General features: G+C 42.0%; 1 protein-coding gene across 3 annotated transcripts in view; it reads left to right on the forward strand.

The window, feature by feature from the left end:
• The window catches only part of TNNI3K (TNNI3 interacting kinase), a 293,732-nt gene extending 273,648 nt beyond the window's left edge, over positions 1–20,084 (forward strand). Inside the window, exons 24-25 of one of the 3 annotated variants that reach the window (XM_025912718.2) lie at positions 14,822–14,901; positions 18,122–20,079. In XM_025912718.2, coding sequence (XP_025768503.1) covers positions 14,822–14,901; positions 18,122–18,198 — 157 coding nt within the window. In that variant the 3' untranslated portion in view covers positions 18,199–20,079. Of the gene's footprint in view, positions 1–14,821; positions 14,902–18,121 lie in introns of all 3 variants that reach the window. The other 2 variants (XM_086717284.1, XM_086717283.1) reach the window with 2 other exon arrangements.

The following is a 20,084-nucleotide window of genomic DNA, read 5'->3' on the forward strand; positions in this document are numbered from 1 at the left end:
CTGGGGAAGACAGACGTGAAAAAAAGCAGTGATGAACAATTTGACGAAGAACATACTAAAGAGGGCAGCTAACCAAGTGAGGAGGAAGCCGACACAAAAGTGAGGCACAGGAAGGTTATGTAACTTGGTCTAAAGCCACAGCTCCGCAGGGGAGGTGCCAGGACTAGAAACCTTATGCCCCTGAGCACGTGGCCAACCTGCACTGAGTGCTGGGGCTGAGAGACAAGGCTGGAGGAACCACCAGGAGTTCAGTTCCATCAAAGTCACTTTTAAAATACGTGTGGAGAGCATACTCTATGCCAGGCCCCAGATGCCGGGGCCACAGAGGTAAATAACCAAACGTGGCTCCTGTTCTGAAGGAGCGTGCAGTCGGGAGTGCACATATCAAGGCTTAATAAATACCAGTATAAAAATAACCATGGAGGTCTAGCTCACAAGCCGGCCACAGAACACTTCTTACAGAATCCATAGTCATGTTCCTGCCAAAATAGAAGGCAGGAGCAGTTGTGGGCTCAGCAGGAAATGTCAAACCCTGAGTTGCCCCAGGATTCAAAGAAGCTTCGCAGCACATCACACAAGAGTGGGGTAAAAGCCCCCACGTTACTGGCAGTGGAAGAGCTTTTCAATAAGAACAAGGCACCCTAGCAACATAATAACCATTTTGTTATTCAGGGTCTGACAGCAAAGAATACACAGAGGAGGCGAGGAAAGCTTTGGTGTTGTATGATGAGGCAAAAGGTCCCCGAGGTTTAGTATACATTCACTTAAAACAAAAAAACATTGCTTGTAATTTTGTAACCTCCTTAGGGTGTTTCAAATGGTTTGTGAAGATCAATGTTCCACATGTTCAAAGAGTTTAGGGAGTTTTAAAATCTCTCCATTCAGACTGGCCTGTCATAAAGAACAAAGGAACATGGAATTTCTTGCAGGGATCTGAATTCACACAACAGAGCCTGGAGATGTTAAATCAACAAAGATGGCCTTTGAACTTTCCTCAATCCAAAAGGGGAAACGAATATGTACTGCTCTGTAGGTGCCTATCTAGATGCCACTTTTATCTTCCATCAATAAAATTGGTTTTGCAAGTTTTACTTATATACCCACCAAGGGACCATTATTATAAAATAGTGGTTAAAAGCTTGGGCTCAGATGGGCCTGAGTTCAAATTCCAGCTCCACCACTTATAAGCTGTGTGACCTTAGGGAAGTTAGTTGAGCTCTCCAAGTCTCAAGCATCTTACCTATAGGATGAAAATAATGATGTCACAGTGAGCGTTAAGTGAGAATACACTTTGTACACGTCTGACATATGGTAGACGCTGAATACGTATAATTTTTTTTCTGTTTTGCCATTAGCTCATATATTTTAGTCTTAATTATTCCTCTTCTAAGACAAACTACTAAAATGAAAGATGCCTGGAGAGCCTACTTTCATTGGGATTGCATTGTTTGGCCCAAAGGTGGAAGACAGCTTGGAGAAGCACCACATAAAAGGTTTATCTCTTGCTCTAAAGGAGAGGTTGATAAACTATGGCCCACGGGCCAAATCTAACTCTGCCTGTTTCTGTAAAGTTTTTGTGAACACAAGCACACTCTTTTGTTTACATATTGTCTATGTCTGCTTTTGTGCTATCATACCAAAGTTGAATCATTGCAACAGAGACCATATGGTCTGCAAATTCTAAAATGTTTACTATCTGGCCATTTACAAGAAACATTTTCTGAGCCTGACTCTAGGAACTTAAAAACTCCAATTTTCTCAAGTCACATAGCTCTAAAATTGCTTACATTGGAAACTCCTCTCCCCATGGAAAAATAATAAGTCTACCTTCAAGAAGTCAACACATTTACTCCAACTAGTCAGTGCTAGGTGCTATGTGAGGCCCCACGGGACACTGAAATTCCTAAGGCAGGGTCCCTCCCGATAAAGAATCTACAGCCTGCTTGTTGGTCAGGTGAATATGCAATATGAGGCGAGTTCTGCCAACTGTGAGAGCAAATGGCTGGGGCAGCACTGTGGACCCTGAGGTTCCTTCTTCCTTTCCATATGGCCATCACCTCTATCCCAGAAGACATGTTTGAAGAGACATCTCCATCGTGTTCCATTTCACTTTCATATCTGGAAAGCCGTACCACAAACCAGTGAAGGGATGAGGATACCACAACAAAGAATCCTTCTCAGATTTCCCTGGCAATGAATGACATAGAGGGTGGAATAGGCTGGACAGGAAACAGGAATAAGGAGCCCTCAGTGGAGGTTACTGTTCCAATACATGTAGCTGGGGGAGCACAGCTTGTTCCTGAGGCTAAGAAAATGGAAGGAGGCTAACCAATGAATCAGAGGTAAATAAACAAAGATTAAACTTGGATCAATAAAGTTGCTAGGGAGGAATCATCACTCATTCATTTAATACATATTTATTGGGTGCCTAGTTCATGACAATGAGTTTAAGGCACTGGAGAACAAGACACAGTAGTACACAAGACAAGTCCCTGCTGTCATGAAGCTTACATTCTAGTTGAAAGAGGCAGGCCATCTTAATTTGGATTTCTTCTGAAACAGACCATGAGACAAGGATGTGAGTGAAAATTATTTTTCTGGGATGTGATCTCAAGCACAGTGAAGGAAAGAGAAGGAAGAAAAAATAAATAAAGGGATATGTATGTTAATGAGTAAGTCACTGCTGTGGGCAATGAAGGCTTAATTTTATGTTGTAAACTCTGAGGGTATAGACCATGTCTCAGAATTTTCCCAACAAGCAGCAAGGACGCTGGAGTCTTTATCCACCAACTCTTGTTCCTCACTGATGGTAACTCATTTGGGTGGGTGGGAAGGAGCATTAGTTACCCCCCACCCCACCTTTAAGTGCAGAGAAACACAGGAAACCATGAGCATGTATGCAAACTTCTAAAGGTGACTTCCCAAGTAGACCAAGGTATATAGGCAGAGTACTGTATCTACCTATACAGGTGACAATGGATAAATACACAAAATGAGATTGTGGTAAATACTATGCAGGCAGTTAGAATAGGTTGGTAGGATAGAGTGACTGGAAAGGTAGTTTAGATGGGCTGGTTAGAATCATGAAATCAAGGAAGAAGCCTGGGAAACAACATTCAGCAGGGCTAAAGAGCAAAAGTGCAGAGTTCATAAGACAGGAAAAAGAGGAGAAACAGAAGGCCTCTGTTGTGGACACAGGATAGGAGGCAGGCAAGAGTGTTACAGGGTGAAGTCCCAGGTAGGTAGCTAGAGGTCAAACCATGACGACTTCAGCAGCCAGGACAGGGCATTAGAAGGTTGATCAGCCACTGAGGGATTTTCAGCAGGAGTGTGACAGGATGTAATTAAGATTTTAAAAAGTCCATCCTTGTTACTCTTCTTTTCCTTTCTTCCTCCCTCTTCCTAAATGCCTTAGTCCCAAAGCCATTAGATAGGGCTGAGCAAGAGTGACTTCTCCATGGGGTGTGGAACAGGATGTTTGAATCCAAGTAAGGTGTGGAGAATGTCCATGTGGATGGCGAGAGTGGTGGTGGGTGGCAGCTGGCTAGCATGAGGTGTCAGAGCTAGAGTGGGAGGAGGGAAGAGTTTTCATGAGGGTTTGGGGCTACCCAGCCAAGGTGCTAGAGCCCAGGTATGGTGAGGAAGGCATCTACATGGGAGAGCAACCTGGCATGGGAGGCCAGAGTGCAAGCCTGGGAAGGAGGGCATACATGAGAGGAGTCAGTGAAGAAGTTACCCCACATAGAGTGTCAGAGCCCAAGCACAGTGGGAAGGACATTTATGAAGGTAGGTGGTGGCCACTGTGGTTCCATGCAGATTGAGAAGGGTATCAGTTACAGGAAGGTGCTTGATGTGGTGAAGTCGGAGCATGAGGGTGGTGAATAGGGTATAAGTATAGACAGGCAGCCCTGTCCTAGTGACTGGAACCCACACAGGGTAAAGAAGGCGTCACACGGGGCACAGCTCAGTGGAGCCCAAGGTAGGTGAGGTGGCACCTGCTTAGGGCAGACAGGTGGGAATGTAGCCCAGAGTGGGGTGTCAGAACACAAGAGGGTAAGGAGAGCCACCCGGAGACAACAGTGGAGCCCAAGTGGGGTAAAGGAGGACATCTGTGTATGTGTTGATGGACGCAGGTGTGACAACAGTCAGGGATTTGTACTTTCCAGGGCATTGATCATATTAAGGATAATGGGAACCAGGTTTCTCATTTTCTCATTGTCAGAGAAGAATGTTAGAAACATGGAAAGGGAGAAAACTAGAATGGGCCTTGTGACGTTGGATTGTATTGGAATTAGATGAGAGTGGAGGAAGAGGTCTGAATGTGTTTACACACGTATGTATGTACATACATCTTCTTCAGTTTTGCCTGCTCTGTGAGAGGGTCTGGGAGCAGCAACATTTCAACCAAGCATCTAGGTCTTCATTTCTAAATACTATCCTCCACTAAAAGTAAACAGGGCACTTTGGAGAAATGGCAGATTTCAAGGCTGGGACAAGGAGTGTACAAAATAAGCCTGGAATGTCTGGTGCCACAGAGTAGAGAGGTTTTCAAGGGTGGGTGTGTATCAAAGGGACAGCTTGACGGGGCTCTTGCTTGCCAACTATGGGGTAATTTAAGCATCAAAATGAATAATGACAGTAACCTTACAACCCCTTGAATAAAGTAATAACGAAATCCATACAGAAATAAATAAATGAAGATACTGAAATTTGGTTGAGATATGGGATATTTATATAGTCTCAAAGTAACACCCCACAAAATCCTTATTACAGAAAGAAAAAGAGTAGTTTTGTAGTAGAGAGTCCTGTCAGATACCGCCTTAACCAAGTAACGAAAATTAAGAACACAATAATGGGATAAATCAAAATGTGATGGGATAGAGTGAGGAGAACACAGCAACACCTGTGTGGTGCTTCCCGCATCACATGTAATTTTAATTTAATCAGATAAAACCAAATTGAAGGACAGTCTGCAACATCACTGGCTTGTCATCTTCAAAATTGTTCAGGGTCATGAAACTCAAGTAATGACGGAGAAACTGTTTCCAACTGAAGGAGATTAAAGAAACGTAACAACTAAACACAGTGTGTGATTCTCAGCAAGAATTGAGATAATGGGCAAAACTTGAACGGAGTCCGAGAGAAGACGAAATCAAATGATTATATTAGGCTATGTAGGAGAATGTCTTTATTTTAGGAATACACTAAGGTATATGGGAAATGGTAGACAATCAGATTGGCAACTTACTCTCAAATGGTTCAGGATTAAAAAGAAAATTATACCATGTTTGCAACCTTCCTTTGTTTTGAGATTGTTTCAAAACAAAAAGTTAAGAAAAAAATTCATACATTTACTTTGGCCACTTCATTTCCCAGGTCTTTGCACAGGCCCCAACCTATTTCTATCCCAGTAATTCCCTCCCTTTGAGAATCCACTTATCCTGCAGCTCCTGTGTGTAGGGAGGGTGCCCTTTATAGTATACTGTGTCCCCAGGCATTGAAGTTCACCTGCACGTGTCTACATTTCTATTTACTTCAAAGGGTAGAGTACATGTCCATCACACTCATATCTGGGCTCCTAGCACTTAGCACAGAACCTGGCATTGTGCTTGATAATCAATCATGAAGAGAAGGAGAGAGACAAGGTTGTGGGTATAAATTTGGAATCATTTCCAGAGCTAACAGTGTTAAACGGGAAAAGCAGGTGATTTGGGTCCTGCCTAGCCTACATTTGAATTACAGCTGTGTGATCCTGGACAAGACTTAAACTTGTTTTCCACACGTGTAAAATGGGTTGTTAGGTGCAGCAAATGTATGTAATAAGATTGGTGAGGCATCTAATAGACTGTGACACTTAGCAGGTATGCAACAAAATTTGGTTTCCGTGTTTTCTTTAAAAACAGGAATAAAAATTAACAAAGAAGTCTAGAACCCCAAGCTATATCCTGATATCACTATAACCTTAATATATGAACTTAGGTAAGTTATTTCACTTCACAAGGCTTCAATTTCATTCTTGGTAAAATGAGGTGGGAAAATGGAGGAGTGAGAAGTGAGCTTTATGATCATCATGCTCCTAAGATCTCCTAGTTCTAATATTTAAAATACTTCCTCTTTTTGAGGGGGAATGATAGTAAGTACAGAAGGTGAAGGATAAGAAGGATGTTTGCTGGGGTGCCTGGGTGACCCAGTCGGTTAAGTGTCCAGCTCTTAATTTCGGATCAGGTCATGTTCTCATGGTTTGTTAGTTCGAGCCCCCCATCAGGCTCTATGCTGGCAGGGTGGAGCCTGCTTGGGGATTCTCTTTCTCTCCATGTCTGCCCCTCCCCCACCTATGTGCATACACGTTCTCTCTCTCTCTCAAAATAAATAAATAAACTTAAAAAGAAAAAGATGTTTGGTATATTTAAAGGATGTTCCTCAGTTTTGAAAGCAGTCAAGGCGTGCAAAGTTCACCTCCTACTGGATTGCACAATTCCTCATTTATACCTGCTTAAAGTATAGGTAACTTGAGAGGTGGTAGTATTGTTACGTTACTGTTAAGCACATTAAAAATTGATGAGCCATCAAGGAATTAGCGCACAGTTTCAATTCTTGCTGCATTTTTCCTTATTCATAATTCTTTTCCTAATTGCTTTTTCCCTTAAAAATGGGGGAGTTGAGACCTTGGATATTTGCCTAATGGCTCAAACAGAGCCATGACCCATTGCCAAGTCTTTCAGGCCTTTTATAGCTGGGGACACTTGCCACTGAAAGAAAGCTGATGGGTTTGATTTTCCTGAAAGAGATATTTTGCACTGACCCCTGGCCCCATTAAATATTTTGGCCATTGCCCATTCACTGTAATGGGAGCAATAAATTTGTTTTAATTTAGGACATTATCAAGTGGGGAATATTGACAAAGACAAAATAATGTTCTGAAAACAGTGGGATGAAATCATGAATAAATAAATATGTTGAACTTAACTGATAAATTAACAAATGCTTATTCATAAGAGTCTGACTGGACTGTTTCAAAGTTAGGCCAAAGGTGATCCCATTTCTAATAGAAATGTCGCCTCTCTTTAGGCCAGAGAAAAGGTGGGCTACATAGAAAGACATTGTAAGGCATGGAGAGGCATTTATCCCTTGTGACAGATCTGTTTTAAATAGATCTATTTGTTTTCAGCTAAATGCCAAAAGGAGCAGCCAGATGACTCTAGTAGCCTTTTCTATGGCAAAGCGTTTACTTTCCTTGTGTAAACACCTTTATTAGGGATCTCAGCAGGCTGCTTCTCTATCTTTTCTTTGTATTAGTCCCTTAGATTAGTGTCAAAGAAATGAAATTCTGGTTAGCTGTTACCTGTGTGTGTTTCATGTTGAGTGAAAGAAATGACTTTTCACTTGGATACATTCCTCTTGAGGAAGGGGATAAAGGTGCATATGGCACTGATCTCCTTGCTAATATTCTTTCACAGGTAACATCATTATGACAGATGGCAAAAAAAAAAAAAAAAACCTAACACACCACAAAGCATATTTGCAAAGCTGTGTGGCCTTGGATGGTGTTGCCTGGGCAAAGTCCAAATGACTAACTCTTCTAGGTTACAGGTAGCCTGAGGGCACTTTTAGCTGCGTAAAAACTAATTGGACCAACTTGAATGGAAGAAAATTGTGTCTGAAGTCTTTAATCACACTAGTAACCTAATGGTTTTCTGTTCAATATAGCCGGAGCAGTGTTTAGGAAGATGAATCCATGCAGCTTAGAAAACCTTGCACAGGATCAGAGAGTTGTGGAGAGTTATAAACATCTTATTCAGAAAGGTTGGGTAGGGGAAAATAAAATTTTCTTAAAGACCTAACAAAGCAAGTCATGAGAAAGCTGACTCTGGCTTCTTTATGATGATAAAGGATATTTTTCTATGAGGATCTTAGTGTTGGTCTTTATATGCAAAGAGTGCAAAACTGTAACTCATGACTAATTCAGTGAGCTCCTCAGATGGAAACAGAACAAGAGTTTGACAGGGACTGCTATTAAATGTAGTGTGCTTTAGAAGAAAGAGCATGGACTGGAAGTCTGAAGACGTTTTTGTTCAAGTTCTGTCTCTGCCTCTTGTTAGCTCTGTGAGTTTATTCAGGTTGTTCAAACTTCCTGAGCCTGATATAGAATGGAGGTAAAATTAATGCTTTCCCAGATACCTCATGGAGGTTTTGTAAAAATACTCTAAGCTAATTGATATAAAAGTGTGCTCACGCTATAAAACCCTCTACAAATATAAGAGATTATTATATCATTATGGTAGAACTTAATGTTGTAGGTCTCTTTGTTTTTATTTAGTTGTTTTAATTTCAGTCTTGCTTTCAATCCATGCAGACTATATTCATTTGCTCTAATTCACCCAATCAAAGACCCCAGCTCTGTGAAAACCATACTTGGAAGAATATGATAAAAATGGTTTCTTTTGGACTCTATGCCCACCTGATGTCTTCTTTGGAATGTAATTCAGTCAGAAGCCATTATGACACTAGCAAATACTCTGAGAATTTATGAAATCCCACAGCCAAAACCATGATTCATTGCTCCAGTACCAAAAGCATTTGGCAGGCTTTTGTTTGGAAGCCACAATACTGGCTGATTTTGAGGCTCTAAATGGGGCCATTTGAACTCATTGTGGCACTGCCCGCTCCTGCCACTCTGAAGAGATGGCACCAGAGTTCCCTGGATTCTCTTTAGACAGTACTTTTCTTACTTCCTCATAGGCTCTGGTTAACAATATACCTTTCTGGATTAAGAGATGACATAGTGTGGGAGCACCTGGGTGGCTCAGTCAGTTGAGCATCTGACTTTGGCTCAAGTCACGATTTTGTGGTTCGTGGGTTTGAGCCCTGCATCCAGCTCTTTGCTGTCAGCCTGCCAGTGCAGAGTCCCCTTCGGAACCTCTGTCCCCCTTTCTCTCTGCCCATCCCCTGCCCGCATTCTCTCAAAAATATATAAACATTAAAAAAGAGAGAGATGAATTAGTGTTTTAGAGTTTTTCTCCACCCCTCAGGCATTGCAACATGAATATTCTACAAATTTATATTCTTTTTAAAAAATTTTATGTCTCTATTTTGAAAAAGAGAGAGAGAGAGAGAGAGAGAGAGCAAGCAGGGGATGGGCAGAGAGAAGGAGAAAAGGAATCCTAAGCAGGCCCTGAGCCGTCAGCACAGAGCTAGATGTGGGACTTGAACTCCCGAACCATAAGATCATGGACCTGAGCCAAGATCAAGGGCGGGATGCTTAACTGACTGGCACCCCTACAAATTTATTTTCTATAAAAACTTTTGTGAAGGAGCTCAGGAGTTTTTAGTACCAGACTTACACAACCCGTCAGTCAAATCCTTAATGATGGGTTTATGTGAAAGTGATTTCTCCACACTTTTCCTTTGCTTCAACTTAGATGGCAATGCGGTTCTTCCTTTGAAATAGACCACGAAAAGAGATGGTTCCTTCAGGCAAATAGCACGGTTCAGTTACTATTTCAAATGAAAAGTATATAGACAAAAAGCTACAAACACCACCTTGAGTAGTAGCAGTAATGTGTAGCCAGGTATGCTGTGGCAGGTATAGGGAAATGAGGCACTCAGCCATGGACAAATGTCAGACACTTCAGATAAGGAAGATAAAAATCTTCTGCCTGAGTGGGAAATGTAATCTCAAGCTGCCTTTCCAACACATCAAAGCCAGTTTCACGAAATCTACATGGTTCATGAATACCTTCCAAAGAATCTTAGAATGTAAGAAATAGAAGGACCTGGAATGGCACATCACTTGGATCCCTCTACCGCACCCACGGCCATGATGTACTCTAGCCATACCTTCAAAATTTCCAGGAATGAGACAGTACCCCCTTCTAGAACAACTCAATCTATTTTGGGACAATTCTAACTTCGGGAAATGTGGTGTTTTCTTTTAACTATTCCCAGTGTCTAAGGCTCAGCTTAACCCTTTGGAGAATGTCACCTACCTGAAGTCTTGATCAGTCCTGGATATCCACCCAGTGACAGTTCAATCCAACCACTTGTCATTTGGCACAGATCTCCCCTTCTTACTTACAAGCAATCAGGAGAAACAGTGTCCAGTATCTGAGGAAACTAGATGTGCATATTTCCCCCTTGAAATTTATCCTCACCATGGGGCGCCTGGGTGGCTTGGTCAGTTAAGCATCCAACTTTGGCTCAGGTCATGATCTCATGGTCCGTGAGTTCAAGCCCCGCGTCGGGCTCTGTGCTGACAGCTCAGAGCCTGGAGCCTGTTTCAGATTCTGTGTCTCCCTCTCTCTCTGCCCCTCCCCTGTTCATGCTCTGTCTCTCTCTGTCTCAAAAATAAATAAACGTTTAAAAAAAAAAAAAAAGAAATTTATCCTCACCAAAAAGAAATAAAGCAAATCTAACATGATGGATTTTTTCTTTCTGAATAAATTATTCATTCCCCAGTGCACCTTTGTAAGAAACAATGGCCAATGACTATGTTTATCTGTACATGTACATCACAGAACTAATTTGAACTATTTAGCCTAAAATAACTGAAATTAATTTTAGCACTAAAAGTGAGATATATCAATATAATGTGGTAGTGTGCAAAAACTAACATAAAGATTCTATTCTCTTTATTTGTTTAATGTTTATTTACTTTTGAGAGAGAGAGAGAGAAAGCATCAGCATGGGAGGAGCAGAGAGAGGGAGACACAGAATCCAAAGCAGGCTCCAGGCTCTGAGCTGTCAGCGCAGAGCCTGATGTGGGCCTCGAACTCACGAACTGTGAGATCATGACCTGAGCCCAAGTAGGACACTCAGCCGACTGAGTGAGTCACCCAGGCACCCCTCTGCTATTCTCTTCAAAAGAGAAAATTTCATTACACTGTCATTAAACATATACATGAAATCACTCATATAATATCCTATATCATTGATATATATGCCTCTGTATGATATATAGGTCCTTTTAACATAAAGAAGGCCACCTAGTTGACCAGCAGTATTGAAACACTGCAAAATCGAGTGCTTTTCTTACCTGCCATTGGTTCACATTTACTTTCATTGAATTCATGGGACAGCTGCATCACTGGAAATGCCTATTTTCACTGGCCACAACTTCAGCCAACAGAGGTCCCGGTATGTCTCTTAACTCTGGGCTTCTGTGAAACTCCTGCTGAATTCTGGATTTGCATGAGTTGAGGACAACTACTTCCATGGATCAGGGTTTGGTTTCTTCTGCTTTGTTTGACCTGGGCACAGTTAGCTTCCATCTGTCTGTCATCCTAGAACAGCGTCCAGAACCAGCCAATGTGGTATCCCCTGGGCCAGAAGGTTAAGTCCCCTGGCATGAATTGCATTTAGCAACTGAATAAATAAGACAGCTTGGAGATGGGCTTTTATTCATAGGAAACCAGATAGCCTTTTTGATGATAAAATATTTATTCCCTATTATCTTGTTGTTGCCAAGACCACTATGTACAGCACATTTCTTAAAAGGAGCTGGAGTGCTTAAGAGGTTCTAGTAGGTAGGTAAATTTTAGGGTATTAGTAGGGTAAATTTTATTTTGAAAAATATCTTGAATGACAGTCTGTTGCCCAGAACCGAGTGTGGTTTGCCATTTAATGTTGATTGAGATAATCCCATGTCCCACTTTAAGGCAATACTTTTTCTTCTTTTTAATCATTGCTCCCCTCTAAGAAACAGCTTCACATTATCCCTTAAGAAAGTGAGGCCAAACCTGCAGTCATTTTAAGGCAGCTAAGTGGATGAAGCAGTGTGAATTTATATTAGAGTTTAGAAAAATCTCACTTCTTCAGGTGGACATTTTGTAATAATTTTGTTTTAACTATTTACAAAGTACCAGCTAAGCCCTGTGGGAGATCCAAAGATATCAGATGGGATGTCTGACCTCCGGGAATAGGCTGTTTAGTGGGCTTCACTAGCATACAATACAGGCCGTTGCCACACACAGAGGCAGACTCTGATAAGCACTGTGCTAGAAGTACAAAGTACTAGAGGGTATGAAATTCTGAGTGGGGTTTCCAAGAAGACTTTGAGGAAATGTTTCCTTTGAGTTGGACCTTGACACATAATAAAAGTAGGTAACGTTTATTGAGTGCTTACTACATACTAGCACTCCCCAAAATCTTTTAAACTTCTTAATTCTTTAATTCTCATGATTAACCTTAGAAGTCAAGTGTTGATATAATTCCCATTTTATAGTTGCATAATCTAAAGCATAGAGTAGTTAAATAACGTATGCCCAAGGTCATTGCTAGTAAGTAATAGAGTCAGGATTCAAATTCAGGGAGTGTAGCACCAGAATGTTCCTTCTTAATGCTTCCCCTTAGAGACAAATAAGATGTCACTGGGGCTCCTGGGTGTCCCAGTTGATTAAGCATTGGACTTCCGCTCAGGTCATGATCTCAGGGTTCATGCACTCGAGCCTCGCGTTGGGCTCCGTGTTGAGAACTCAGAGCCTGGAGCCTGCTTCGGATTCTGCATTTCCTTTTCTCTCTGTCCCACCCTTGCTTGTGCTCTGTCTCTCTCTGTCTCTCAAAAATAAATAAATGTTAAAAAAAAATGTAATGTAAAAAAAAAAGATGTTACCAAGCAGATTCAAGTAGTGAGAGCAGCTGAACCACAACCGTGGAGGAAGGAAAATTCAGGATGTTTTAGAAAGTACAAAGTCTATTAGTGTGGCTTGAACTTGGGGAGAAAAGATACTGAGGAATTGTAAAACATGAGATACACACAGAACGGAAGTAGGTTTGGAAGCAGAGGGTTTGGAACGTGGGCCTGAGGAACCACAGTGGGGAACAGGGGAGAGTCCTGGCAGGATTTTTGTTACCAGAAGACCTTGTACAGGGGAGGATTGAGTGACCTAAGAGAAGGACATTATTTAAGGACCTATCAATTAATTAAATTGTTCAAAACTTTTTTTTTTTTTTTTTTTTTGGAGTTTCTCCTACGTGCCAGGCACTGTAAGTGTTGAGTATATAGCAGGGAATAAGGGAGATAAGATAGACAAGGCTCCCAACTTCATTGTGTGATAGAATATATAAGTAAATGGATAAATGGACAAGATAATTTTATATAGCTTCATGTCAAAGAAACACATTGACATGAGATAGAAAGTGATGATAAGCCAAGGAAATGCCACTTTGGAATGGTGGTCAGGGAAGGCCTCTCTGAGGAGGTGATGTTGCAACTGAGGCCTGAATGACAGAGGATCCAGGCATGGCTGAAGGCAGGGCAGTGGTTCATTAAAGCAGAATTTGGGTTCATTAAGAAGATCATTCCATGCAGAGTTAGTTAGCAAGTGCAAGAGCTCTGGATTAGGAAAGAGCTTGGACGGTGTAAGGGACAGAAAGGACATCATGAAGTGCTTACCAAAAGATGGGGAGAAGGGTATGAGTTGAGGTTGAGGTAGGCAGGGCCAGGGCCTTGTAGGTGAGGGGAGAGCATTGGAGTACATTTTACTCTAAATGAACTGGGAAGCCACTAGAATGATTTAAGTAGGAGAATGTCTTAATCTGTTTTATACTGTGAAAAGAACATTCTGGATAATATATGGAAAATGGGTTATCAGGAGACAGGAATGAAAGCGGGAACATCAATTAAGAGGCAAACTGCGGAGATCCAAACAAGAAAATTATATGGCCCGGATCTTGAAGGAGAAGGCAGATGAATGGATTAGGGTTCCATAATGGAGGCAGAGCTAAAAAACATTTGCATTAGGTGAGAGTTGTGAAAAAAAGAAAAATTTTGGCGTAAGTAACTGAATGGTGTGGTGCCAGGAACCGAGATGAGAGCTCTGGCTTGGGACGGGGGAATTGAGAGTTCTGTGAGCACAGTGAGGGGAGCACTGGGGGGAACTAGGGAAGCCTCCTGGAGGACGCTAAAGTTTGGGTGAGACATGGACACAAGAGAAACCACAGATATATGATTAACTGACAGATGTGATTCGCCATGAGGGTGAGGGTTTTGATGACTTCAGGTTTTGAGTCTGAAGAGGTAAAAAGAAAACAAGCCCATTAACCAGTGTGGTAAAAGGGTAGCAGAAGTCTGAGGAAGAGAAGGATTAAAGAAGAAATTCCTGTTTGAGTACCGGATAAGCACACAGGCTTTGGAATCTAAAAGACCTGGGTTTGAACCATAGATGAGCCAGTTACCAAACCTGTGTAACAAGTTACTTAACTGCTCCACCTCAGTCTCCTAATCTGTAAAATGAGAGAAATGTTTGGTAATAAGGATTAAATGAGATGATAGACTTATGCGTTTAATGCATTGGAATCATGCAGTAAATCTTATCACTATCTCATATAATTCCTACTATAATAACAGCAAAATAATAATATCTCTTGACATGTGTTTTACTGATAGTGATTATTACTAAGATAATACTCTGGCTATTAGTTCCTTTTAAGAAATACTTGCAATTATATTAACTCAGGATTTAGATTCAACACTCCTTTTTGTTACATTTAATCATCCAAACAAACTGGAAATTATTTATGCACTTTTCCCATCTTACAGGTTAATAAACTGAGGCTCAGAAAGGGTGGCGTGCCCAAGTTTACACAGCTGGGAATCGTAGCCTACCTGGAAGAGCCAGTACTCACACCGAGATATGACTTACTCCAAATAATTCTGAGCTCTCTCCCAACTAGTCACTTGTAGCATAAAAATACCTTTGTATTACTTTGCCAGTTTTCTGGGATCTATCCTGAGTGAATAAGTTGTGTTTTATAAAAATGTTGTTAGCAAACCACCACCGTAATTTTCAGAGTGTGAAATCATGTGTTGCATGGAATTTTCCAGTGCTGGACAGTGTTCTTCTCAAGGCCTGTCTTTGGAGGAGATGAAGAGGGGTCTTCAATTATCACCCATTGACAAATATGGTAAGTACATAGATTGTTCAGAATGATTAAGGAAACTTCCCCTAGGAAGGTGATATTTATTCATAATAAGGAAGAATAGATTCTGTTTTATAATAGGATGCTTTAAAAACAGTATGTTATAAAAGTACAAACTTTGATCTTATGTAACTCTGCATTTACCTTTGAGTTTACTAGTGTGTGTGCATAAGTGTGTAAGGATATGTGCAAGTATATCAGAGTGTGTGTATACATGGAAGAAGAGATAAGTCTCCTGCATCTTGTGATATTCCAAACACCCCGTTGCCACCTTCCTGAGTTCACTGCCTGTAAGCCTCACATCACAGGTATGTAGGGAGGAGAAAAACAAGAGATGAGTTTCTACAATTACGTCATATGCTGGGGGAGCTCCTCCCCTTTGGCAAGTACCTAAGGGTAAATTGTAAACCCAGCCATCCCCTCAAAAACCTAGAGAGGCGATGGAGGTATCACTGATGGTATCTTTTTGCACAGGTCTACTTTAGAAGGAATTAATAAAGCTCTTTGAAATAATTAATACAGTTCTATGCAGGCCCTTGAAAGCCAGAGGCTGGGTAATCACCCTTATCACCAGCTGCCATATTAATGTGCTAGGCCTGTAATGTCCTTTTTCCAACCTCTAAGCCCGAGAGTCTCTATATTTAATTGGAATTTTAGCACAATGGGCTCATTTATTCATGGGAACTTTCCTTGACAATATGGAGGACCGAAAAAAAAATGTATGTCAGTTAAAGAGATCAGATTTATTACAAGAACTGGGTTTGGGGAAGAATAAATTGGATGATGTGTTCCCGGTTCTCTGATTTAGTGAATGGTAATAGACCCTGGAAACCCTCAGCTTTGGGATCCTCACCAGTGCACCTCGTTTGCCAAGTATTATTACCTAAGGCATTAGAAAGCCTTTAAGAAACGAAGGAAAAAAAAATGTTCTGGATAGATGCAGACAAACTACTTGGGAACATTAAAGAAAGGAAACTTTGTGCTCCGACTCCCAGGACGTGTCTAGAATGCAGCCGAGTGCTTTTTATCATCAGCTTTACAGCATAATTGGCCAGTCCAGTAACCGGGGAAAATGTGCTCTAAGTGTCACATCATCACATTTTTTATAGATATACTATCATTTTTTCAAACCTTTACAGATGTGACCACACAACCACAAAATACAGGGCACGCTTTGAAATGTGTGCTTTGACCAGAAGTCTTTCCTTTCATGGTGGATGAAACATTTCAAGATGAAGCATTTCGTTAACCTAACGATCTGTTTCTTAAAGGAATAAGACTTTGAGCAGAATTCTTCAAGATGGAGAAGACAAAAGTAATGCAATAAGGCAAAAGTTGGGTTTCCCTATGCATGTTTGTGCCAGAGTTGAAGAAAACATTAGGGTGTTTGAAGGGAGTGAGAGCCCCAACAGGCAAAGAAGATATATTTAAGATCTCCCTCTAGGAACATCACGTAGTACAAGAAAGAATGCTTTAATTGCCCTCCATTTCCATTTTATAAACCAAGTGTGGTAAAATAGCTGCATTATGAACCGTTTCTTCCTCTCCACCCTCAAAGACAGGGCTAGAAAATGAAGATAAAATTACATGCATTGCAATTTTCTCTGTATGTGAGACCTTTCGCCCTACAGCAACAAAATGTGCAGACACGGCTCAGTCTTTTCCTAAAGCCTGTGGTCAAATTTCACTTGGGTTCCTCTTAAGCCAAGTGGCCACACAAGGGCCTGTCGTTCAACTTTGGCAGGATGCATCAATAAAAAATGTCAGCACCCAGGCCCTGCTGGTTTTGCTACCCATCCCAGAAGGAGAGTGTCCCCCCTTCCCGCCACCACACACACACACACACACACACACACACACACACTAGAGGGATGTGCACTCACAATCAGATTTCCACTGGAGCATCACAAGCCAGTAAAATCGCATGTGGTACACTAGAAGGTTGATGATAGCAATAAAAGGATTGCAAGCTTATGAAAGCATCTATCCAGGCCTGGAATGAAGGTGCAGTTTCAGTCTTAACAAAAGGAACTATTTTGCTTTAGGATGTAGATTTTATGTAGGTCCATCGGAAATTAGGATTCAGTGGTGTGTATCCTGCCTCCCCTCATCTCAGCTTCCCCTGACCACAGCCTTCCTGCCAGCTGACCGGGGTCAACCCTGCTGGAGGTGAGCGAGACAGGCCAGTCAGCAGCAGCCCCAGCACCTCCTCTCTGGAGAGTTTATGTGCTGCCTGAGAGACGTTGACAGAGACCCTTCTTACGAAAATAAATAAGCCTATCCAACTGCATATTGCTAGATGCCTTGATGAAAATGTAGATGGCTGAGTTGGTTCTGAAAACTCAGCTATCACAGGGAGCAAAAACAGCAATAGCCGTTGACAAATGTGCCCATTTTCCCAGAAGCAATGAACGGCTTCCTCACTTGCGCTGGAAAAGTTAACTGCTTCCCTGCACGTGTCCTGTGTTCTCTAGGACAGCGGCCGGATCCTGAGCCACTAGCTGCATTCTGTGGACACAGGGCTACTGCTTCAACGAGCATCAAATACCACCGGTATTTAAACCTAAGCATTGAAGTACACTTAAAAACCGGGTGCTCAGGGAGGAAAAACAAAACAAAACCCAACCAGAGCTGACCTGCTGTAGAGAGTGCCTCTTTCCTTTTTCTCTCTGCTAGTTCCACCTTCTTTTTAAAATTGCCATTTGCTCAACACTCACTGTGTCACACACTGTACAGATTGTCTTACCAACGTTACCAACCTTACAAATAAGTGATGTTAGTGTTCCTATTTACAGATGAAGACACTGGGGCTTAGAAAGGTTAAGTGGACAAAAATCACAGAACCGGTAAGTAGTGGGGCCAAGGTTTAAACCCACACTGGCCTGACTTGTAAGCCCATGATTTTAGCCATCGTGATACACCCCCTTCTGGAACAGTCCCCTTCTTTACTCCAAACTTGGCCTGCGTGGGTCTAAATCACACATCCATCATTTGTGTTCCTCTAGTCTCAGCTCTATGTTTGCATTTTAAATTTTGCCTGTGTTTTACGACTGCTTGCCAGCAGCCTTCGCCCAGACTCTCTGTTCACGTGAGCCGAGAGGAGCCGCTTGGCAGCTGTGGTGCACTGGGTGAGGCTGGTTAAGAAAAATTGGGAAGATGGACTGAAAGGCCGATACGTAACAGCTGAACTTCTATTCTGATGCAGGCTACGTGTCCGATCCCATGAGCCCGATGCATTTCCATTCTGGCCGGAATAGTGGCAGCTTTGAGGACAGCGGCTGACAGCGTTCCGCATATACCTAAGGAGAGATTTCCCCCAAACTGACAGCAACAATTCCTACCATGGCAGGCTTGCTTCCAATTATAATATTTTACCCTCTAAGGTCTCCTTAAATTGGCTTGTTTATACTGGTCCTCTTTAATTCCCTACCACAAGTTGGGCTTTGGATTTATGGTTAAGGAATGAAATGCAAAGGAACCAAGACAGAATGTATGTAAAAAATTTGTTTGAATTTTGTAACTGAAAGAGCAAATTTATATCATTACTTGGAGATGGGGCCTAAGACTATGGTGGGCACTTCACAATGATTATGTTTTCCTAGACTGAATTATGTGGACTTGCATTTGAGAGCCACGGCTTTGATTTTGTAGAATATTGTTCGTTTTCTTCTCTCATTAAGTTACCTCTAGTGTTCAGCTCTGTGATTAAAGTTCTTTGTTGTCATCCAAAATGGATTCAGAAGTGTACTGACTTCTGAGTAAGTGTTCTTTAAGACATATTGGTACAAAGAAGTAATGACCTTCAGATCAAGACGCTTGCAAAATACTGCATGTACTTACTGAGCCTCCTTTCTACCTCATACCGAGTGCTCTGTGGTGTCTGGGCATCCTGTTACTGTCAGCATCAAGGTGTCATAAATGCTACTGGTACAGTTATGACAACTGATCTGCAAACGCAAACCTGCTGTTCATACCCGAGTCCGGCACAGCGCACTGGGAGGATGTCTGAGGTACCCCTGGCCTTCCTTCAAAAAGTGAGAGAGCTGGGGGCACCTGGCTGGCTCAGTCAGTAGATCATGGGCCTCTTGATCTCAGGATTGTGAGTTTAAGTCCCACATCAGGGGTAGAGTTGACTCAAAAGAGAGAGAGAGAGAGAGAGAGAAATCTGCTATCCATGTTCATTCCACTCAGGAAGAAGGGAGTCCTTCCACCAAACAAAATAGTTTTTCTACTGAAAGGCAGACTTGGGAAAAAAAAAAAAAAGAGGCAGGAAATTATGAAAATTCAGTGTGATAATTACTGCTTTTAATCTTGCTAATGAAAAAAAGAGTAAAGGAAGATTGGGTAGTCGCTAAATCAAGGTTTCTAGATCCCAGCACTATTTACAGGTCGGAGGGAATCATCTTTGTGGGGGCTGTCCTGTGCACAGTGCGGTGTTTAACAGCTTCCTGGCCTTTACTCCCAGATGCCAGTAACAGCTCCCCTAAAAAGCCTCCAGACATTTCTAAATGTGCCCTGGGGGACAAAGTTGCCCCAGGATGACAGGATAAATCCTGAGAGGACAACTAGGGTCTTGAGGAACAATGAAAGGAATCTAGAGCCGAGCTTTGACTACATTTAGACAAATCTGCTTTCTTCTCCTGAGCAATGTGGGCTCATAGACAAATGGAACTGGATGGGAAAAGTGCTGATTGTTCCTCCCATGTCTGTGGTGAGCTCCTTCATCCTCCCCTCTCCCCCTACAGATTAGAAATTACGTTTCTTGAGGGTAATTTCTATCAGAACAACGACCCCACCTCTAAAACCTCTCCGAGCCTTTTCTATGACCTGTGGTTACAAAGTTGTAAGTCCTCTGAACAGCTTGGGGCTAGCCCGTTACAGTCCAGTAGAAGTTAAAAGCACGGAACTTCCATTTACATTCACTCCTTTTTGGCCTGCAGCCTCTTCGTCTCCCCACCCAGTCATTCTGGAGTCATAGATGCTCTTTCCCACCGTGCAATTTGCCAAGGGGCTCTCTAATACACGGGAACAAGGAGCTTGAAGTGGTCATACAAGCATAAAGCTTTCTAGTAAGGAGCTGGCTGAAGAGCCCCTGTCTCTACATCTCTCTCTCTCTAGGCCTCTGCTCTGGCTGCTTTAGGAAGTGAGCCAGCACCTAGCCTGGGGTG

The sequence above is a fragment of the Puma concolor genome, chromosome C1 (genome assembly GCF_028749965.1).
Source record: "Puma concolor isolate L17-30 chromosome C1, mPumCon1.1.hap2, whole genome shotgun sequence".
Classification (NCBI taxonomy): domain Eukaryota; kingdom Metazoa; phylum Chordata; class Mammalia; order Carnivora; family Felidae; genus Puma; species Puma concolor.